General features: G+C 55.5%; 7 protein-coding genes across 7 annotated transcripts; 3 read left to right on the top strand and 4 right to left on the bottom strand.

Annotated features, from left to right (window-relative positions):
- Positions 1 to 2,199: 2,199 nt before the first annotated feature.
- On the bottom strand, positions 2,200 to 3,233 carry CkaCkLH20_07907 (uncharacterized protein; the record flags this gene model as incomplete). Its single annotated transcript, XM_038890623.1, has 3 exons — positions 2,200 to 2,273; positions 2,626 to 2,753; positions 2,803 to 3,233. 3 exons carry the CDS (start codon positions 3,231 to 3,233, stop codon positions 2,200 to 2,202), a joined length of 633 nt encoding a protein of 210 aa, XP_038744231.1.
- Positions 3,234 to 4,484: 1,251 nt separating this feature from the next.
- Positions 4,485 to 6,527, top strand: CkaCkLH20_07906 (glycoside hydrolase family 78 protein; the record flags this gene model as incomplete). The annotated part of the gene is made up of 1 exon (XM_038890622.1): positions 4,485 to 6,527. One exon carries the CDS (start codon positions 4,485 to 4,487, stop codon positions 6,525 to 6,527), a length of 2,043 nt encoding a protein of 680 aa, XP_038744230.1.
- Positions 6,528 to 7,538: 1,011 nt separating this feature from the next.
- CkaCkLH20_07905 (uncharacterized protein) lies at positions 7,539 to 8,225 on the bottom strand (the record flags this gene model as incomplete). The annotated part of the gene is made up of 2 exons (XM_038890621.1): positions 7,539 to 8,018; positions 8,082 to 8,225. The coding sequence occupies 2 exons, from the start codon at positions 8,223 to 8,225 to the stop codon at positions 7,539 to 7,541; spliced, it is 624 nt and encodes a 207-aa protein (XP_038744229.1).
- Positions 8,226 to 10,866: 2,641 nt separating this feature from the next.
- CkaCkLH20_07904 (uncharacterized protein) lies at positions 10,867 to 11,449 on the top strand (the record flags this gene model as incomplete). The annotated part of the gene is made up of 2 exons (XM_038890620.1): positions 10,867 to 11,215; positions 11,283 to 11,449. The coding sequence occupies 2 exons, from the start codon at positions 10,867 to 10,869 to the stop codon at positions 11,447 to 11,449; spliced, it is 516 nt and encodes a 171-aa protein (XP_038744228.1).
- Positions 11,450 to 12,336: 887 nt separating this feature from the next.
- CkaCkLH20_07903 (mitochondrial import protein mmp37) lies at positions 12,337 to 14,008 on the bottom strand (the record flags this gene model as incomplete). The annotated part of the gene is made up of 2 exons (XM_038890619.1): positions 12,337 to 13,905; positions 13,970 to 14,008. 2 exons carry the CDS (start codon positions 14,006 to 14,008, stop codon positions 12,337 to 12,339), a joined length of 1,608 nt encoding a protein of 535 aa, XP_038744227.1.
- A 1,568-nt stretch (positions 14,009 to 15,576) lies between these two features.
- CkaCkLH20_07902 (spindle assembly checkpoint component MAD1) lies at positions 15,577 to 17,912 on the top strand (the record flags this gene model as incomplete). The annotated part of the gene is made up of 2 exons (XM_038890618.1): positions 15,577 to 15,699; positions 15,768 to 17,912. The coding sequence occupies 2 exons, from the start codon at positions 15,577 to 15,579 to the stop codon at positions 17,910 to 17,912; spliced, it is 2,268 nt and encodes a 755-aa protein (XP_038744226.1).
- Positions 17,913 to 18,502: 590 nt separating this feature from the next.
- Positions 18,503 to 21,482, bottom strand: CkaCkLH20_07901 (fes cip4 domain-containing protein; the record flags this gene model as incomplete). The annotated part of the gene is made up of 7 exons (XM_038890617.1): positions 18,503 to 19,194; positions 19,246 to 20,250; positions 20,305 to 20,957; positions 21,016 to 21,101; positions 21,160 to 21,252; positions 21,323 to 21,397; positions 21,444 to 21,482. 7 exons carry the CDS (start codon positions 21,480 to 21,482, stop codon positions 18,503 to 18,505), a joined length of 2,643 nt encoding a protein of 880 aa, XP_038744225.1.
- Between the last annotated feature and the right edge of the window lie 245 nt (positions 21,483 to 21,727).

The following is a 21,727-nucleotide window of genomic DNA, read 5'->3' as shown; positions in this document are numbered from 1 at the left end:
AAAAAACTGGCCAAGGGAGCAGCCTTGCCGCTGTAGCTCTCCTTCAAACTCAACCAGTAGTTTCTCAAGTCGCTCCAGTTCAACAGTGTCCTCCTCTCGAATTTCTTTCACTTCGTTCTCGTCCGTACCCGGTTTATTCAGGCCGTCCTCGCAGCAGGTATGGCGAATCTGGAGGGCGTCAAATGTAACCGCTCGCAGAGCAATAGCCTTAACCTCAGCTGGTACATCCGCTAAATCCTCGAACTTTTTCAAACATTCATCGCGGCGTTCTACTAATAATTCAAAGTTTTCCCGTGATGACAGATATGCACCCAGCGCATGCAACCGTTTCCATACCATCGTCCAGGGATGGCAGCCACTTACTGAGCATCCACATATGCAGCAGTCCTCGCAGGAATGGCCTTGTAGTCGCTCACTCAGCTGCATGATACACTCATGTTGACGTTGTGTTTGTCTATATTGATCAGGTGATTTCAACACGCGCAAGTGGTAAAAGAACAAGTGATGCACAGCTCGATACCCCGTGACACGGTATGCTGCAGGTGCCCTGGGAGTCAACAAACCAACACCATGTTGCACAAGCCAGATGAACGTGTCCGGCCTGGAGGTGTGCATGGCCGGAGCTATACCACATGGCGATGTGCTAGTGGTATCGACAAAGCCCGCTGCATAAAGCCTATCCAAGTTGACAATTGGGTCCAATAAGCATGATGCTACTATTTCATAGACCGAATGGGCGCATGGTTCCATACGGCTGCGCAAATCGTGGTAACTACACGGATACCCTGTGCGAAGCCAACGGGGGACATCAACACATCGACGTTCCAAAGCTGCGATTACTTCTGTAGTGTAGTAATCCAGTATCGATGGTGATGTTAAGTTGAACCTGGCAATATCCCGCGGATGCAGATTAAGCAAAGCTAGCTTAGCTAGTTCCTGTCGCCGTTTTTTGAGGTGATGAATGAATATTTCCTGGCATCGAGTGGTTGCTAGTTCAAAGTTCGTTATATTGTTGTCACGGGAGAACATTGAGCATTTGGCTTCCAGAAGCAGGACGACTGCATCGACGCAGGAACAAGAATCTGAACATCGAAGAGTCGTGTCCACAGAGCAATTGTCGTGACTGAGGCCCATCGCGCATTGGACAACAGAGGTGTTGGTGTTGTCGTGCTCGTCGAGAACTGAGTTCTCAATGTGATCCAGTATTATGCGTAATCCATCCAACCATGCCACTGCCATGTGCAATGCCGTGGATCCGAAGGCATCTTTCGTGCAGAATTCTGTACTTGAAGGCCGAGTTTTGAGGATATCGAGAAGATAACTTGTATCTTTACGAGAAATGGCCAACTGCAAATCGTTCCTAAGCACTGGTTACTGTTAATGTGATCGTCACAGAAGGGGGGGAAATCCCACTCACACTCCACTTGTCGGTCACTCAGACTATGACAGAATCTCTCTTGAAAACAGAAATGCAATGGTGTCCAACAATCATAGCTGTAAGACCCGTCGGTTGCGGGGGGGGGGGAGTCGTCAACCCAGCAAACTTCGAACAGTTGTTGCCAAGTTTCAGTATACCAGTCACAGTGCACACCAGCCAGAGAGATAACCCAATGCCATGGAAGCCTGCTCTCAATTACGGTCAGTGGTATTCTATCTTATCTTAAGAGCTTGCGTAAAAGCAAATAAACTGGAATACATGCCACATAATATCGTTCTCCTTGTCTCGAGGAACTCCGGCAGTAACGAGAAACTTAGCCACCGTAGCCACGATTTTGAGATATTCTCGCGACTTGGAAATTATAACTCCAGTATGAAGAAGCTCTTCGAGTAGACTCGCACCATAGTTCGTGCGGTCGAGAGGTGACGCCCTCTTCGACTTAAAAGTCCAGCGCAAAACTTCGAGGCCTTTTTGTAGTATTCGTGAGAAGCCTTGGCTGCCAACGTGCCCATAAGATGTCTCTAGAATGTGTATGACATGTAATGCTGGTGATCTCTGGTTGACCGGATAGTAAACGAAGGACGGGCAAATTCCGAAACCACCTGCACCTGACGACGATCTCATCGTGAAGGTCATAGCCACAGACACCGCGGCGCGGAACATCGTCACAGAAATCCCTAGGGACTGACGGGTCTGAGACTGAGACACATCGAAAAATGGACAGCCGGGAGAATGCGCGTTGTCTGTGAAGATCTCCTGGGCTAGGAAAGCACGCCCGAACTGGTGTCTCTTGCGTTGGCGTCGTCGGCGCTGGTGGCATGAACAAGAGAAGAGGCTGGAATAAATGTCTTTCAAATTAGTTTCCCTGTCAGCGAATTGGCCAGATTCCGTGACAGCCCGTTCTTGGTCGCATATGAGTTTGAGCGTGGAAGGCTTGGATATTAGTTTTTGACAAAAGACCCCCGCAGTCGGGCTTCTCAAGTCTTTCAACATCATAGTAAGCTCGTCCACGCTCTCCCTTAGTGCCAGGGTGTTTCGGTGTGTCTCAGAAATCAGCGAAGAACTCCCGTCGACAAGCCTCTCAATGTTCTGTATTTTTTCTAGAGATACATGTGCCTGGCTTGTCGATCGGGGGATAAAAAGCTGCAGCTCAGTCCTCATGAGTGACGTTTCTTGGTGCGAAGCACTGATTGCGTTGCGTCCCTGTTTGGAGATGTCTTGGAGATTATCGAGCTTGTCGCTCATCTCGACGCGGGATGACTCTAGGTCCATCTGGACGTTTTTGAGAAAGTCACCGGTCTCGGTCGTTGTTTCCCTTTAAAGAGGTTAGACGATGAAGCCCAGTGGACCAACATACAACGTACAACACTGCAAGCTGAAGCGTGCTTTGGAGAGCCTCATTAGCCCTGGCCAATCGCTCATCGAGCTGTTCCAAGTGTGGTCGTCGGAATGGATAGAGCATGCGCTGCTTCTGCTTGTCTAACCGCCCCGCTATCGACTTCGGTTGCGAATGGTCGGGGGCGATCTTAGCAACCAGGTCCCGAAGCAGCGTCATTTCCGTGACGGTCGCTGACACGGCCTGCTTGACTGCTACGCTGCTAAGGTTGGGAGACGTCGAATACTTTTCTTGCAAGGTCTTCGTCTGTTCCAAGAGTCTGTGCATGGTTTCGCAGTGACGAGTGGTGGACGCGAGGTCCTCTTTCCGGCCCTGCAGGGCGTCGACGTAGGTGTGCACATATTCAAAGACTTGAAGTGAGAGTGACACCACGCCGACGACTGTGCCGAGGTCTGCCATCCTGGCCGGAGATGGATTTCGCGGGTGAGGTTGTCGCTGTTTTGAAGAAGGACAGCCGAGCGGGGTTGATAACGTGGAAGAGTGAGGGAAGAAAGGTTGCTGCTGCTGTCATACATGAGAAGGCCGCAGGCTGCTGACAGAATCGGAAAATTCATTGATTGACTGTTGGGAATTTCGGAACAATATCGAGATCAGGCTGTGACTGCCACCCTTTTGCTGTGTAGACGTATCGATACCTGATTTGTTGGAGCAAGGTTGGGCCGTAAGATGACTGCAGGCAACTAAGATACAGCCAGGAAAGAGTCCTAATATCATCCGTGTTGTGAAACATTCTCTGGCTGGCTCTAACCATCATCTTTGTTCACGTGGATATTAACTACGTCGAGTAAAATCAAGAAAGGTGAGATCGCAAACGACATTGAAGTCACATTTGTGGTGTTCTGCAATTCCCCTCGAACATCCCGCGCACCTAGGTTTCAATAAGACAGAGTGTGGATCAACCCCTGAGACTTCACGTATGCTCTGATATTCAAGATCTCTCTGATCCAATCGAGAGTATATTTCATCTCATACAGAAAAACAACCTAAGATGAATTGATCAGATGAACGGCCAGGGTTCTGAAAGACATCCCCTACCTTCTCCAGGTTTCCCCACAAACCCCGGGAAGGTCCAGCCACCACCTCACCCCGCACTCCTCACAGCGTGACCCTGCTCCTCGACTACTCATTTCCTACCGTCTCTGCCGACGTCTTTGCCTTTACAATCCGGGCAGGGCATTCCCTTCCCATTGGGCCAATGGCTTACAGAATGGGGTTGAAGGCATGAACCAAAATCGCTTTCCCCAGAATTGAGCCTTGACTCGCTGGAAATTGCTCAAGTCAAACCAGTGAGTCCCCTCTCCAGAGGCAACATGGGCTGGTAAGCTGCAGAAATCCACCGCCTAACTTTGGCCCGAGGTGACCGAGACGAACCCCATCTACCGGGAAATACCACTTCACCTCGTGCCGTCTTTCACCAACCAGGGACTGCAAATGACGATGACAACGACATTGAGGGGCTCCAGCCAGGGTTGAGCAAGGGTTGCTTTCCTAGGCTAATTACTGAGGTACCATCGTTCGAATCCCAGCTTCTTGGATCGGGTCACGTTATTCGGCATAGCACCTCGCGATGCATCATTCTTAAAGCTGGTAACGTCCCATAGGTCTTGACACCAGGTCTACCTGACGTCTCAGGCCTTCGACGCACCAAAGATGGCCTCGCCTCGATCCCTCCTCGTAGGCTTAGTCCTCATCGCCGATACGCTAGCTTCAACCTGCTGGCGCAACGCAACATGTACCCATCCGACAGAAGCCTCGTTCCCAGGTCCCTGGGATGCGAACATCTACGCCCCAGACTCTCGCACCGCTCGACCGAAGTCTGTGCTATCCCTCTCAACAGGCAATGTTATCAGCGAATTCCCAGGTACTTCGACCCTCAAGGGCAATGGCTCGGCCTTGGTCTTCGACTTTGGCGTCCTTGTCGGAGGCATCACGACCGTAAACTACACCCTCACCGGTGACGCCCCAGTAGTTCTCGGTCTCGCCTGGACAGAAGCAAAGAACTGGATCGGCGAGTACTCCGACAACTCCAACGGCAACTACCGCGGGCCAAACCAAACGCTCATCAGCGTCGACGGCGCCCTCTTCCACAACATCACCACCCCAGGCGAAGGCTCCTACACCGTCCCCTTTCCTCAACTCCGCGGCGGCTTTCGCTACCTCACGCTCTACCTCATGACGAACTCTACCTCAAACTCGACCACCACGCCGAGTCTGTCCATAGACGACATCTCCCTCGAGATAGTCTTCCAACCGACCTGGTCCAACCTCCGCGCCTACCAGGGCTACTTCCACTCCTCCTCCGACCTCCTCAACAAGATCTGGTACTCGGGCGCCTACACCCTGCAGACCAACGCCGCGCCCCCGGAAACAGGCCGCGTCCTCACCGAGGCGGTCTGGAACGGCTCCTGGTTCAACGACGCCTGGCTCGGCGTCGGCTCCTCCCTCCTCCTCGACGGCGCCAAGCGCGACCGCTGGATCTGGCCCGGCGACATGGGCGTCGCCGTCCCCTCCGCCTTCGTCTCCACCGGCGACCTCGAGAGCGCGAAGAACGCCATCCAGACCATGTTCAACTTCCAGCAGCCCTCCGGCATCTTCCCCCGCGCGGGTCCGCCCTACCTCGACGCCACCAGCGACACGTATCACATGTGGACCATGATCGGGGCCTACAACTACGTCCTCTTCTCCGGTGACCTGGACTGGTTGAGCGGGAACTGGGCCACGTACCTGAAGGCGATGGACTACATCTACGCGAAGATCATCCCGGAGACGGGAATTCTCAACGCGACGGCCACAGGCGACTGGGCTCGGTACATCAACTCGATGAACGGGAGCGCCCCGAACATGCTCCTCTACCGCACCCTCACCACCGGTGCTTTCCTCGCAGACCTCGCGCCCTCAAATTCAACCACCAATCTGACTTCAACATGGCTCTCCCGCGCAGAGACTCTCAAAACCGCAATCAAAACCCACCTCTGGGACGCCGAAAAGGGCGCCTTCATCGACGGCTACAAAAACCGCACCCTCTACCCGCAAGACGCAAACAGCTACGCCATAGCCTTCGGCGTCGTCCCCCCCACCTCCCCCGAAGCCTCCTCCATCTCCCGCGTCCTCACCGAGAACTGGACCCCGATCGGCCCCGCCTCCCCCGAACTCCCCGGCAACGTCTCCCCCTTCATCACCAGCGTCGAGCTCGAGGCGCACTTCGTCGCCGGCCGCCCCGACCGCGCCTTCCGCCTCATCCGCGACAGCTGGGGCTGGTACCTCGCCCACCCCAACGGCACGCAGTCCACCGTCATCGAGGGCTACCTCGTCGACGGCTCCTTCGGGTACCGCAGCGCCCGCGGCTACACGGACGACCCGAGCTACGTCTCCCACGCCCACGGCTGGAGCTCCGGGCCGACCAGCACGTTGACGGAGTACCTCGTCGGGCTCCGCGTCACGCGGCCCGCGGGCGCGGAGTGGAGCCTCAAGCCCGTCTTCGGGGAGCTCGACGCCGCGCAGGCCGGGTTCACGACCAAGCTGGGCAGGTTCAGCGCCAGGTGGGAGGTCGAGGGCGGCGTCGCGACGGTGGAGTGGGATGTGCCGGAGGGGAGGAGGGGATGGGTGGAGTTCGAGGGCGAGGGGAGATGGGTTGGCGGCGGGAAGGGGAGGGAGGTATGCCGAGTTGGAGGAGGGTCGACTAGCCGGCCATGATGGCTTGGCGCAGATGTGTAGATGGATAGATACGCATAATGAAACGCGTAATCATGAACCGCAGCCGTAACGACACTCTTTGAGGGAAACACGAATAAGCCGCTTGGTAGTAGCTGTTCGAGCAGATTGATAGGTGGCTAGAGAAGCCCCCAAGAGAAATACGAACTCTGGGCGTGGTCTATTTTGCGGATCCCCGATACCCATCTGATCCGGACTCCCGAGACACTTTTGTCTGATTAGCCCACGGCACCCATCATCAGTCAGTCCGCGAGTCGCATCCGTGTCACCCGTCAAAGGCCCACGAACGGTCTGACCCCGGCGCAGAAGCGTTTTCGAGAACATCCAAGCGATGGAATCACAATCATATACGCAAGCTCGACCTGTTTAGCTGAGTATCATGAATGAGACTGAATGAGTCGAAGAGGCAAAGGGACAGCTGCTTTACCTTTTGGCGGAACACTAATTACAACCCAACCCCCTTGCATGAGGAGCGATCCTCTTTTGACTTTCTGACAGGTGCTAAAGAAAGCATCGGCCAGGAACAGCTGCTTACCCGGCGTTTCAAACTTCATCCGAGCTTCGCAGATGCAGATTTCGGATCGCAGATTGCAGGTTCAGCTGAGAGAAAGTGACCGCCGGGAACACGGACGTCAACTCAACAATCAGGACGAGTCAACAATTTTGGGACGATGGTAGAACGCGTGAAAACGGTCGTCTGGTGATTCTCCTGGGGGGTATCGAGCCCATACTGTATGCAAATGTATGCCTAAAGTCCATATGTGACATTCCTAGGCCGTCTGGGAATCCAAGCACTCGCACCTTTTGTAGTCTCTCGGGGAAAGCCTTCGCCGTGCTCGAATCATAAGCTGCCATGTGCATCCGGGGCCCAGACCAGCACTTGCTCCAGGCCCGTCATGTCATACCCATCATGCAATATCCAAGAGTCTCCTAACTCCAAAACACCAAGCACCAAAACAAATTCAACCAAACAGACAACTCATAATTTCATCGCTAACTCGTCGTCGGCGTAACTGTTGTCGTTGTCGTCGTCGGCACCGGCTGCTGCTGCGTCATGACCTCCGCCGTCTCCAGATCCCGCTCCCTCGCCCTCTCCCTCTGCAGCGCCCTCTGCCTCCGCCTCTCGCGCCGCCTCCTCTCCTGGACGGGGCCCTCCTTGCAGGCGTCGACGCAGTGCATGACCATGTAGAGGAAGTGCAGGACGGCGGCGATGAGCTGCAGCCACATGTACCAGGGGGCCCAGGTGGCCTTCTCGACGCGGAGGGGGTCGTCGCGCCAGGCCTTGTACTCGCGGTGGGGGCTGCCGTTGCGCCAGCCGTTGAGGATGATGAAGTAGAAGAAGGCGACGAGGCCGAGGACGAAGAGGACGAAGTCGGCGACGACGAGGGCGCCGGTGCGCATGCGCGGGATCTGGCCGGTCGAGTTGGCTAGCGTTACCATCTCGGCCATGGAGTAGATGATGCCCGAAACGGACTGCAGATGAACTTGTCAGAGCTGAACAAAAAGTGAGAGTTGCGAGAGTTGAGGGGAGCTTACCGTGACGTATCCGATGGGGAAGTCAAATCCATATCGTGAGAGGGTGATGAGGGCTGCGAGAGCGCATACTTCGAAGACGACGAGGGTGAGGCGGAGGCAGAATTGGAGGATGCCGTAGAGGGCGGGGATGCGCGGGCGCGCCATGCTGGGGCGCGGCGATGTTCTCGCCTGGGCGGTTTATGAGGTTCGAGGGGATGCTGTCTTTTTTTTCTCGGTCTATCGTGAAATCATTCGCCGGCGAGTCGGGAGTTTCGTGTGGTGGTATTGCAACGTCGGCTCCGGTGCGGGGGGTCGTGAGAACGACGATTGCCAGCCGGAGATCGGATCGGCGTGGTGGAGGAAACGTTTCGCAGTGCCGCTCGGGTTCGTTGCTTTTTTGTTTCGAAGATCTTTTTTTTTGTTCGGACCGTTGTGTGGTGTTACATTCGGTAGGTCAATCAAGACAACCGCGTCGGCTCAGCCGGGAGTGAGGCGACGAAGGGTCAAGGCAGGTGAAGAGAAGAGAAGTGTAGCGATGGGTGGATGAGGGCCTCCGAAAACTCGAGGTGAGCTGTCGTTGTTTGAATCTCGGGATCTTCCCAACCAACCGCCGACTTGTTCCAGCGGCGGGAAAAGAGATGTTCAGCGAGGGCAGGTCACTGCAGGTATCCGTACTCTGTACAATAAGAAAAAAGGAACTGGCTGTCGCCCGACCTGGCCGGGGAAGGGGAAAAGAAGCGGGCGGCGGGTGGATTGGCGAGAAGAGAAGGCGGGTGGTTGAACTCGAACATGTATGGACGGGGGCGGTCTACCGGTCGTCGGTGGCACACGAATGAACTTGAACATGCATGAGAATGGGAGGGGGATGGAAATGGAAATGGGAAATGGTCCCCAGTGTCACTGCAGCCCAAAGCCCGGACGATCCAATGGAAGTCGAACAATCAGCCTCTCCTGGCATTTGCGGGGAGGCCAGAATGCAGAGGGCAGGCAAGAGCAAACGGGCTTGGGTTTTAGTTGGCCGTCGTTGGATGGTTGGGTGTGAAGTCCGGGTCTGCCAAGCATTCTCTGGGCAAGGATCGCAAGGATGCGCCCGAGGGATTCCTGATCGGATATCTCAGACCTTGGGCACGAGAGGGAGAGCTTTTTCGGGAGGTCGAGGCGGAGCGGGAATCATCTTGAAGTGCGCCGACTAGGTATTCAATGTACTAATTAAAGGTGCTACCCATCTCGAGTTCCTGCGAGTCTCCCTAGGAAGATATCAGAGGTCTCCTCTCCAAATCTCTGAGGACCAAGCCGGACGACTGCATCTTCGAGATCGAGAAGGCAACAAAGAATTCTACCGCATTAAAGGAGCCGCGCTTTCCTCAGCTGCATAGACCCAAATGAAAAAAAAGTCAAATGGCTAGCAATTTGTATGCGACAGCCCGTGGATGCGGACGCGGACGGGACAGACCTTGAAGACTCCAGTCACAGCCAAGCGTCCGGCGGCGGGTGGTTGGAACATAGGTGAAGGGAATTCCGGGAATTGGCATTGCTTGGCCTATCCAATTGATGCAGGAGCATTCCTCCCGCCCAATTGTTCGAGTCGGCATTCCAATGGCATGCCGTCGTCTTTTTTTCAAAGGATATGGAAGAGGCTGGGGAGGACCCTGGCCATCTGATGAGGCCCGACGCCTCTTCCAGCTTGGCGGCTGTCACTGCCAACGTCCGAACGGTATTATGTAAGCCCGACTCAAGCACGCGAACTCGACTCGCTTCACACTTGGCAAAAACGGCTAAAACGGCCATGAGACTTGCGTCATCGCCCAAGATCCTCAGCGAAACCCTTCCAGAAACATGCCAAACTGCCTAGCAGCTCGTCCAGAACCATCAGTTCCCGTCTCCGTCTCGCGGCTTAAGATTCGGACGACGCCTCAGACCCTTAGTGTTTCTACTAAGCCCATCACCAGGAATAACGGTGATCAACGATCAGCCACACGCGGGAAAAGGAGACAACCAGAAAAAAGCAGGGTCCTTCCATAAATAAATCAAGGCCCATCCAAGTTTCTCCCGTCGCGACACACACCGTCTTATTCTCCACATCGCCACCACGTCTTGGGAGGTAGCACGAACAAGAAGAAGCTGCAGAGACAGCCCAGGCCTGGTTCCCAAACAACCATCAGTAATTCCTTCCGAGTCGGGAAATGACCGTCGCGTTATGAGATCAGATTGGAGACTGCCGCCACGGGAAATGTGTTCCCACCGCGCCCACGATCGATCGTGGCCGGCGAGCCGCAACAGCATATCCACAGCAAAACTCCCCCGCTGGCCCAGTTCTCGACCTGGACCGTCGGTAGGTCGGCACTCTGGCGGCACTTGGCCCGACATCATTCCAAGGTGGTTTCCAAGGCGGGCACGCGGCGAGTGCGCGACCTGCCCCTGAAGCCTTGACGTCTTCTTTTGCCATGCTGACGACGAGCCCTCATGCTCCCCCGTATCTCTGGTCCGGTTTTCGTGTCGTCCGTGATGCTTGGTGATGTCTTTTGATGGGTATGGCATGTATCGGGGTGGGATTCTTGACGTCGTGGGGGGGGAATCAAACAGGTTGACGACATCGCGGGTGAACTCTTGGCTTCAATGGCAAGAATATCGAGATGGCCAAACAGGTATATAACTACTGATGCTAAGCATCTCCAAGCACTCTTATCCCATCAAGCTCATCACACAAGCATCAACACTCCCATCACAACCAACTCCAACCCTCTAAAAGAGAACAAACTCCATCCTTCCAACAAATAATAACAACACCCTAAAAACACACAACACAATGCACTCCGGCAGACACGAGAACTACGGCCCCTCAGGCGGCTACGGCGGCGGCGGCAGCGACTATGACCGCCGCGGAGGAGGCTACGGAGGAGGCCACGAGAGCTACGGCAGTGGCGGCGGTGGTGGCTACGGCAGCGGCCGACGCGACGACTACGGACCCAGCGGTGGCGGCGGCGGCGGCTACGGCGGTCCTCCCCGCGATAGCTACGGCAGCGGCGGACCCGGTGGCTACTCCGGAGGCGGCGGCGGACGCCGAGACGACTACGGCGGCCGCGATAACTACGGAGGCGGTGGTGGACGCCGGGATGACTACGACTCTTACGGAGGAGGTCGTCCATCCCATGGTCGTAAGTCAAACACATTCTCATAACTTTCTCTCAAAAGTAAGGTATCACATACTAACGCTCACCACAGGCCGCGATAGCTACGACCGCGACGACAAGAAGAGCTCCGGGGGCGGTCTGCTCGGCGGGATGCTGGGCGGCGGCGGCGGAAAGGACAAGAAGGACGACAAGAAGAGCGAGGGCTTTACCGACAAGCTCATCGACGGCGCTGCGTCGTACGCCAAGAAGAAGTGGTAGAATTGTAATTTGCGATGGATGATGTAATGAATAATCTGTACTACTAGCCGGGCTGTCGCCCGAAGTAATAATTCCAACATTATGAAGCTTAAATCTTGGCTTGATGCGACATTCTCTGAACACAACTACAGCATCACTGTCACAAATGGCAGTCATAATGTACCCATCTTACGCATGGCGGCTCATCTAGTTCATGTCAAATAGCGACCTCGTCGCATCTCATCTCATTTGCCAAAAGCGGCCTTCAGGGTTTTCCCTGGTACTAATCTGTCACATGCCTTCAACGCCAATGTCTCCTCGCTTCCACCGCCATCCCATGCTGTCTTCCTCTCATGACCAGCTTTCTCTGAGTACACGAAGGTCCCCATTGAATCCCGAACTCTTGCGACAGCTGCTTCTCGCCTTTGAGAGAGAGAGAAGTCGCAGACGAGAAGTCGCAGACAAGAAAATAGGTGTCAACCACCAACACCCCAGCCATTTCCCTTCTAAGTCAGGACCGCCCCAATGCTAATGCAAAAATTTCCATTCCAACGTGAACAAAAGAAAAGAAGGCGCGAAACCGGCCAGATGAGTGCAGCCAAAAGACCATTCGCATATAACTCGCATGTGAGGCTATCAGCGTCCAATGATGCTGTCACACCGCTGATGTGGTCCGTCGACTTGGGCTGGCCGAAAGAGGCCGCCCCAGTACTTTCCCGTAGATGTACAAGTCAATGCTGGAAAGCGTCGAAGAGAGATTGTATGTACCGACGTCAAAACGTCGCATGCTGAAATCATCATATGCCGCGTTAGTTAGAATCTCAAACAGTCCAAACCGAAACCAAGGCCGCCCATCTGCTGGGTGGCTCTTTGTAATTCAACCGAGTGGACAGCTGTGCCGAAAGTCTCTACTCCGTCTTCTTAGCGTCGTCTCCCCCTTTCTTCTCCTCGTCGGCTTTTGCCTTGGCCTTGGCTTTGCCTTCGTTGTATTTGGTCCACTTCTCGGACATGTAACGGATGGAGCGGCCGACGCCTGCGGTGAAGAAGCTTTTGATGGACTGAGCCGTAGCGGGCCAGTTGACGGTCTGCTTGATAACCTTGCGGATGTAAATCTGCAACTGCTCGGGGTCATCTTGCACAATGCGCTGCTCGAATCCACCGCCTTCTCGTCGCTTGAAGCTCACGTCGTCCTCGCCCTTGGAAGCGTCCATCATGGCCTTGAAGTCGGCGGCGGGCACCATGAGCTTCTTTTGGTACTGGAAGTACAGGCGCGAGCGGAATGCCTTGGGTAGGCGTCGGACCATGTTGCCACGCTTGACTGGATCCATGTCCTGGTGCATGGAGGCATCGTACTCTGGGTCGGATGCATGCTTGGCCTGCTGGTCGGCGCCCTCGCCATAGTCGACGTTGGGCAGTGTGTTCAACAGAGGTCCATAGAGCTTACGGAACGAGACCATGTTGTTATCGACAATGTTGGAGATCTTGCTCTTGTTCTCAGTAGGGAGGGACATGCGCGGGTCACCGAGGTATGAGATGCGAGCGATTGTTGAGTAGAGCTCTTTCTCGGTAAACTTGGGAGGGAGGAGGAGAAGCGCAGTGCGAACGGCCGAGATGAGGTTGACCTGATTCGCAAGGCGTACCCGTGGATGATCACGCAGGATCTTAACCGGCTTCTGAAGTCGTCCAGCGAGATACAAGTTGTTCCAGGTGGAGAGGTCGGTGCAGAGGTTGTCTATGGAGGTGACGCCGTACTTGATAAGCATTCCCTTCTTTGTGACATACGGGTTGAAGTAGACGCCGGCACCCCAGCGGTCTTGGAAGGTGGAGACAAGACCCGAACCGAAACTAGCCAGGCCCGAATAGTGGTCGCGGTGTTGGCGCATGTTGAGCGAGTGCCAGTGCTGGGTATGGGTTACGCCGAAGATGAAATCGATCATTTTGGGTCCGCCTTTCTGAACCTCCATCAAAGAGGGAGAGGGTTTGGGATGCACGGCTCGGAACTCCTCGTCGGTGACAGTGCGACTCGCCTTGGACTGGGGAAAGACGCCGGAACCATAGGCCATGGCGTACATGATGGGGGCGCGGAACTCCCGGACGACTTGAGTCAAGACCTTCTTGAACTCGGCGTTGACCTCCATGTGTTGATTGATGCCAAACTCTTTGGAGGGGAGCTCCTCGAACTCCTCTATCTTGGCATCCGCATGCTCCTCCCAGTTGTCGAGAGAAATGGTAGGGCCATCCCTCTGGCGCGCCTTGTCGGCGTCGCGAGCCCAGTGGAAGTTGATGGCTGAGCCTCGGTGGGTGTACGCGGGGGGGCTTTCATCCTGTTCGCTCTCCTTAACCTCGGTCTCCTCCTTCTTCTCGGCGCTCTCGTTCGACGAATACCAGCGGCTAGGTCGAGCGGGGGCAAGGGCGACGATTGCGGACGCGGTAGTCGGGCGGAGGGAGTGGTAATAACCAGCCCGGAGAGGCTGATTCTAAGATAAGTATTAGCGGGCAGATCTAGGCATGCTTCAAACGATATGCAAGAAGGAGGCTTACCATGAGGCGGGACATCATCATTCTGATACTCCGATTCAGGATGTGTATGTTCGATTGAGGCGGGGTTGGAGGGAGAAAAGATGCAAAACTCCAGAGATTAGAATAGAGAAGAAATAAATCGATTGATCCGGGCCATTCAAGAGAACAGGTAGGTCAAAGCACGGTAGGCAGGCACAACAATGTCCGTAAGGCGAGAGCCACTGGTCTGGACCAAGTCAAGGCAAGTCCTCTGTCGCAACCAATCTCAGCCTTGTGTGCAGTATCCAATCGATCCAAATAGTGTATGTTTGGCCCCAAAAAGGACGCCTATAGATGCTTGACAGATTTCAGGTCGCTCCTAATTGAATTGTTCCCTCCAAAGGCGTCTGCTTCGGGTCCAGGTTCGAGCTCGGGTATTACGGACAATATTGACTGTTGCTGACTGATGTCCCAATTCGTATGCCCCTGTTTGGCCGAGCTTCGCCTTCGCAAGTGGTCTATCGAGGTATCGTCGGGTTCGGTATCGATATGCTTGGGAAGGAGGGCTCGGCGATGGTGTCGGGGTTGCGGAGGGGTTTTGGGGAATCCAGTTGAAGCTGTCGTTGAAATCTGCTTTGCTTCTGCTTCTGGCAGTGAGCTCGAGCAAGCACGCACTGCGGTAGCAGTTTGGGCACGGAACATCTCCTGGTCAAAGCGGCAGCCAAGACAGGAACAAGCTTCCTCAGAGAGGGAATGTGGGCATCACGTCATGGTGCAGCTGTCCCTGTCTCCCTGTCTCCCTGTCCCGCCCTGTTCTTTCAGCCCGCCGATGAGGTAACAGGAAACATAGGTTTTTAGTTTCACTCTTTGATCGTTGGAGGTATGAGCTGATTCCAACTGAATCAACCAAGTCCTTTGAAAGAGAGGCATCCAATGGATGGGCTGGGAACTGCCTTACCCAACAATCTGAGAAGGAGAGAGGTTGAAGATCCCACCGTCAATTAATTCAGGAATGGAGTAATAGTAGACAACAAATTTGGCCTCGGACAGAACTAGCCTACCTCCCCAAAAAGATGAGAAACTTCAAACAGAGGGAAAAACATGACGCTTCAAGAGACCAAGGCGTTTGACTTGGTGGAAGACTTTTGAGAGCCTCAGAAGCTGAGTAGGAAGAGAGGCGAGACCCAAACCAGACTTTTGTCAACTGCACTCTCCTTCCTTTCTCTTCGGAAGTTGGTCAAGGCAGCCACGACGAAACAGTCAAACTTACCTGACCTGCCATCGACAGAGATAGTACAACGCTGAGACTTTACAACATTGTATGACCTCTCGAAAGGAGACATTTCGACGGCCTTCATATGCTTCATGTTAACATGCATGAAGACGACTATGAAATGACGGCGGAAACCGGTGCCTTGCAAACGATGCAGCAAGCCCCAACTGCAACTCCGGACTCTTCAGCTCCGTCAGCTGGGGCGGCCACTCCGCGGGGAAAAGACAGGGGAAAGCCGCCAATTCCCACTTCTGCAGGGGCCGCTTCGGAGCATCACGTGATCCCTTCACCGGCAACCCAAAGCTTCCTGCGCCGCCAAAACATCGGGCCATCTCCGAGACGCGCCTCGAAGCCTTACCAAACCATCATCACCAGCATGAGGTCGCACACGCCTTCCGGAGACCCTCCCGGACGGAGAGGGTCAGTTACGAACCGATTTCGAAATAGCACCGGCGGAAGCGCTCTTCCAAGATCTCACACATCACTAAGGGAATCAAGGGTACGACTTCCGAAATAAACAAAAACAAACGCCCCCAGTCCCGCCAAACACTAACCCGAAAACCTTAGTTTCGCGCAACACAACCGACATACAACCTCTTCACCGGCGGCGATGCGAATAGTAGGCCCGCCTCCCGACAGAGCTCCGTCCGTGCCGCGTCCCGCGAAAGTTCCAAGGAGAACATGGCACCGCCAGACGCTGCCGAGTATGAGTCGCAACGCCAGGTCATCGAGGAGCTCAAGGCCGAGTTGGGCACCCTCCGTTACACGATCAGCACATTCGAGCAGGAGAAGGAGATGGCAGACGCGCGACATAATGCCGAGCTAGAAGACCAGCGCCGACGCGCACAAGCCGATTTTACAGCGAAGCAAGCTGCCGAGAGCGAGAAGTCGCAAGCTTTGCGCCAACTCGAGCATGCGCAGAAGGAGCTGGGCGACTTGCGCGAAGGTGCCTCAGAGGAGAAGTCGGGCCTGGAGAAGAGGGCGCGCGAGGCGGAAGAGGAAGCGCGGCTCCTGCAGGAGCAGTTGGAAGATCTGTCCAGCGCAAAGGACGAAGCCGCCCGCATCAACGAGAAGAAGACCATCGACTTGGAGATGCAACTGCAGGCGGCCCAAAAGTCTACACAAGAGCTGGAGCAAGAGTCACAGGCTCGCGAGGCTGCTCTCCAGCAGGTGCAGTCCCAGCTTGTCGAGAAGGATAATAACATTGGAAATCTCGAAGCCGAGGTGTTGCGTCTCAAGGCGCAGACGGGCGACGCCGATACGATGGCAATCATCAAGCGCGAGTTGTCAGAACAAGTGACTCACATCCGGAGCTTAGAAGCGACCAACCGCGAGCAACTATCTGAGCTGAAACATTTGCGCCAAATTCATCGGGCCGTCGAGGTCGTTGAAGAGGAGAAGCGATCCCTTCAACGTAAGCTCGAAGCTGCCCAGTCCCTCGAGACGGAATTGGCCGAAGCTCGCATCCAACGCCAGCGTCTGGAAGACGAACGCATCGCATGGACTGCGTACCTCGCCAGCACCGGCACGGAAGCCGAATTCGACTCCCCCGAGGCTGTCGCCCGCGCTCTCATCCAGGAACGCCTCACTTCTGCTTCCCACGTTGAGAGAATCGGTGCCCTGCAGGCTGAACTGGCGGCGCAAGAGTCTTCCTTCAACTCCCTCCAACAAGAAGTTGCCACTCTCAAGTCCCAACTCGCGGAAGCCAAGACGGCCTCTACTACCCAGAACGTCGACAAGATGCGCCTGCGTACCGAGCGCCAGCGTGTGCTCGCCGTGAAGGAAGTAGAATACCTTCGCGCGCAGCTGAAGACGTTCGACGCAGAGGACGAGGCCTTCCAGCCCGAGGCCGTCGACGAGACCAGGGCTCGCCGCATCCAAGAGCTCGAAGACCTCGTCGACAAGTACCGCGCCGAAGTCCAAGCCCTGCACACAGAAATGTCCGCCATCGAGACGGGCAAGCCCGCCCCCTCCGTCGCGGGCACTAAGCGCCCACGCGACGAGAACGACGAGGCAGCCCACGAGCAGCTCGGCCTCCTAACCCGCAAGAACCGCAAACTCCAAGACCAGCTGTCAGCAGTCCAGACCCAGCACGCCGTCACCCAGAAGGAGCTCTCCGTCACAAAGGAGCAGCTCAAGGCCCTCAAGGCCCAGTCCAAGACGCGCATCCTCTCCCTGCGCTCCAACCCCACCTCCGACTTCGAGGCCATCAAGATGTCCACCCTCACCGCCCTCAAGCAGGAAAACGCAGACCTCCTCGCCCAGCTCCGCTCCGACCCCTCCGTCCGCCTCGTCCCCGCCACCCAGCTCGACGCCGCCAACCGCCTCGTCGAGGAGGCCCGCGCCGAGACGGCCTCGGCCCAGAAGTCCGCAAGGCGCCTCAAGGAGGTCTGGTCCAAGAAGTCCCTCGAGTTCAAGGAGGCCATCTTCTCCACCCTCGGCTGGACCGTCATGTTCATGCCCAACGGCAAGATGCGCGTCGAGTCCACCTTCTACCCCTCCCGGACGGACGAGTACGAGAACTCCATCGTCTTCGACGGCGAGAAGGGCACCATGAAGGTCGGCGGCGGGCCCCGCAGCGCCTTCGCCCGCCGCATCGGCGACCAGATCGGCTTCTGGGTCCGCGAGAAGGGATGCATCCCCGGCTTCCTCGCCGCCCTCACCCTCGAGTTTTACGAGGAGCACTCGAGGAACCAGAATTCCGGCGAGTAGTAGGCCTTTCTTTTATACTTTAGTCCGTACATGGGTGGAGCTGGGAGTTGTTAGATATGGTACACAAGAGAGAACGGCGTGGGAGGCATGCGTTTTCTACCACAAAAGCACGGCTTAGTATTCTGTCGCCGCCGATGTTCATATTTGTTTTCTTATCACGAGATACCTCACCTCGAATCCCCAAAACCGGGACGAGGTTCAGATGCTGGATGAATAGTGCCTTAATGACAAACGGCTTTTCTTTGTTCAATTCACGTCTCGCGTCTAGCATTCGTTGCAGGCTCTGATGCTTAAAACTCTCTCTTCTTTTCGTGATATCGGCACATGAAAGACTACCTACAATCCAAGTCCGTCTCCTGTCATCAAGACGGACCAAAAACCCGAGGACTTGGCCAATGTGTCCGTGTCCCGGCGGGAATCCAGAAATGAAGAAACACAATTTGCCAGACAAAAAACAGCTATCCGGAGTGATCTCTCTCTCCCACCTCTCCAGTGTGCCGTTACATACCGCATACGCTCGCTATGTAAAATGTCCCACTACTCCCAACACGGGTATGTACACCACCAGTCATTAAAGCCTTGATCTTCGATCATTTGGCCTCGTACTTGCCACTCGTGATTTTCTTTACCAACTTCACGTCCACCCACTGCTGATCGGCTGGCAGGGCAGGGGACGTCGGGTTGTCATCCGCAAAGGGATCGGCGTCCTCCTCCTTGCCTTTGCCCTTCGTCTCTTCCAGTCTCGAGATGGAGATACCACTACCGAGTGACTCAGGAGTGAACTCCCATCTGGCCTCGATATGTCCGGGCTTCGGCTCCGCGTTCTCGGCGCCAATGATACGGCATACAATCTTCTGCGTCTCTGCAGTGAGAGTCAAGTCTCCCAGGCGCCAGTACACCAAGTGTTTGTCCTTGAGGTGAGTTCCGGTCGGCTTGGTCTGCGCTCCAGAAGCTCTGGCGCCTTCGTACGTGGCGACAAAAACGACATTCTGCAGAGTGACGGGTGCCGTCAGATTGCTGGCAGGGTTAAGCGAGTACTGCAGAAGAAGTCCAAGCTTGTCGCCTTGGGGCTTCCATGCAGGGCGAATCAACAGTGGCACGTGGGAAGCCAGACCGGCATCGCTCGCGTGAACACGATATGTGAACGCGGTGGCCGTCTTGTTGAGATGCGACACGTCCAAGTTGAATTCATCAGGCTTGTCGGGGCTGTTCTGGACAAAAATGCGGTTCGGTCCAATGACTTCCAAGCTAGGGAAGTTGTTGATTCGGATGATTTCACGTTCTGTTGGTGATTAGTTTTCAGTCCTTTCAAACACACAAGTATGGGACATACCTTGCGCAGAATTTTCAGCCGCGTGGTAAGCAAAAGCGATCTCGCCTTGGACCTTGGCGCTTTTCACTTCGCCCTCTTCGAAAGTCGCAGAAACGGTCTCAATAATGGACGCATTCAAACCAGGCTCATGCATGTCCGGGTGCTTCAGGTGAGCAAGGCTCACCAGTGAGTTTGCCGACCGAATGGATTGGGTATCTGATGTCGCCGCAATGCTTGCTTCTGAAGCTAAAGCTGCGACGGTAGTAGGCTTGGACGACTGACTGGGGAGCGACGGCGAGGTCGGGAACGGATTCTCGTTGGTAAGTTCGGGCATATTGGGCGGAGGAACATAAATAGTGTTCCTTACGTCTCTTCGTCCGCGTACCGTTCCGAGCTTTCGTGAGGGAGCTGCCATCTGAGTCAAAGTATTGGCAACATTCGTCAAGGCGGCCTCTTTCGCATCGGCGTCCTCTTCTGCAATAGGCGAGCTTGCAATGTTGAGCTTAAACATTTGCTCATTCTCTTCCGCAGCCTCGCGCTGAGCCTGGGAGATGGGGTCATCGGCAGGCGGCCGGATCGTGAAGCCCTCGGCGTCCTTCGCCTCGGGCTCCTTAGTCTGCGATGGCGGCGGTCCTGGAGGAGGAGCGACATCTAGAACATCGGTGTCGTGATTCCCGTTGACGGTGCCCGCCGATGAACCCAAGCGAGCACCTTCTGATCCTGCACTGAATCCATTTGTGCCCTCGTGAAGTGGCTTATCGGTACCAGATGATTGTGGCGGTCTCGGGGAATCGGGTGTCTCTGCCAGGGCTGACAATCTGTTGTTCGTCTCGGCCAAGTTGTTCGAGGAGGCTCTGGGGGAGAGTCCGGGGCGGACGTGTGTGCTGCTGTGGCTGCTACTAAGGCCACGGCCGAAAGACGGAGGGCCACCGCCGGTTTTCTGTGGGGAGATGGGTCCGAAACCACCGTGAATGCTCTGCCGGCGTCGACCGAGCATTGTGCCAATTCGACTTCGCAGTTTCGACTCTGTTGCGTGCATTAGCTACACCACCGTGTCATAATCACATAAGTGGGACATACCAGTCTTGCCCTCCATCGCCCCCGAGTGATCGCTCGTATCGTCATCGTGATGTCCCAGACTGCTGGGCGGCGGCGGCGGGGCCAAGGTCTGGCTCGTTGGCGGATGTGAAGATTGCCTCGAGGTGGTGACTCTCTTTTCCATCCTAGGTCTTCCAGAGATGACCTTCTCCTTGAAGCTTGCAATCTCCAGCTCGGTGCTGATCTCGAGCATAGAAGCGAGGGTTTCGGCGGCTCGGGTGAGGCCTCGCTGCGCCTGGTCGCTCTCGTGGGTCTGGTACTGGGTAAGGAGGTCGCGCAGTTGGTTCACACGCTGTTCGTCCAGCGCCTGGAGGGTCTCGAAGATGAATGGGGCCTGGGAATCCCACTGCTGGGTAGCCTGCTCGAGTCTCGCGGTAGCATCGGCCATTTTCTGTGCGTTCGTCTTGGGACCCTTCCTAGTCAATGCGTCCGTCTTTTTCTGGGCGTCCTCGAGGTCTCTAGCCATGGCGGTCAGGTTGGCGGAGATGGTCTGCATGTTCTGCATCTCCTTCCGAGATTGGAAGCTGCGCAAAGGGTTCTCGACATCCTTGTCTAATTGACTCGCGAGGACGTGGTGGGAGTGGGCTGTCGCATCGACGGATTGGAGGACCTTGTCCCAAGGGCCAGAAAAGACGCTGGGAGGGCGATTAGTACATGATGCTGAAGGCAGGCGACACTTCAGATGCAACGTACCCAAGCTCGGAGGAGGCGTTGGGGACTTTGAAGCTCAGCAGCTTCCGCAGGCTCTGGACGTATTGGTCTTCGACTCGTCGGCGCTCCTGGAAAGAAATGTTCAGCCTCGGGTGTTGTTGGTCGGGAGCCTCGGTATTGGCTCACCTGCATCCAATCTGCGATCTCGGCATTGATCTTAGTTATTCTCTTCACGCGGTCGGTCAGGACGTTGACAGCCTGCATGGGCTGGAGGTGTGCCTGTACAAAGGAATGCCACGGTTAGCAAGGTGATCGCAAACAATGCGCTCCCACAATGGCAAGCAGGCACATGAAGAGGAGTGTCGCGACCGGTGGCCAGATCAGGCTCAGGGTCAGGCTCAGGGTCGTTGGGTGAGTGGCTGGGCTGAGGGGGAAAACAATGACGAGTTGGGAAACGGGGAAAACATTACCAGCATGGCAGGGTATTCGGCCCTGGCGAGATCATCCATTGTGTCTAATTACTGGGCGCAAAATCATGTACGATGTATAGAATGAAGGAGAGGAACGGCGCGCATAGCGATGCTGTCTATAATGCTGCAAAAGGTGTCGCCAAGACGAGGAGCATTCGCATCGTGGGAGAGGGCGAGTTGGTGGTGGTGGTGGAAGTAGAGATGGTGGTCGTAGGTAGGTAGGTAGGCAAGTGGGTTGCGAGATGGAATGGAGGGAATGGAGCGGATTGGATGGATGGAACAAG

This window comes from Colletotrichum karsti (genome assembly GCF_011947395.1).
Source record: "Colletotrichum karsti strain CkLH20 chromosome Unknown Scaffold25, whole genome shotgun sequence".
Taxonomy (NCBI): Eukaryota; Fungi; Ascomycota; class Sordariomycetes; order Glomerellales; family Glomerellaceae; genus Colletotrichum; species Colletotrichum karsti.
Note: the sequence above shows the minus strand (reverse complement) of the source record. Positions and strands in the feature narration are given on the sequence as shown.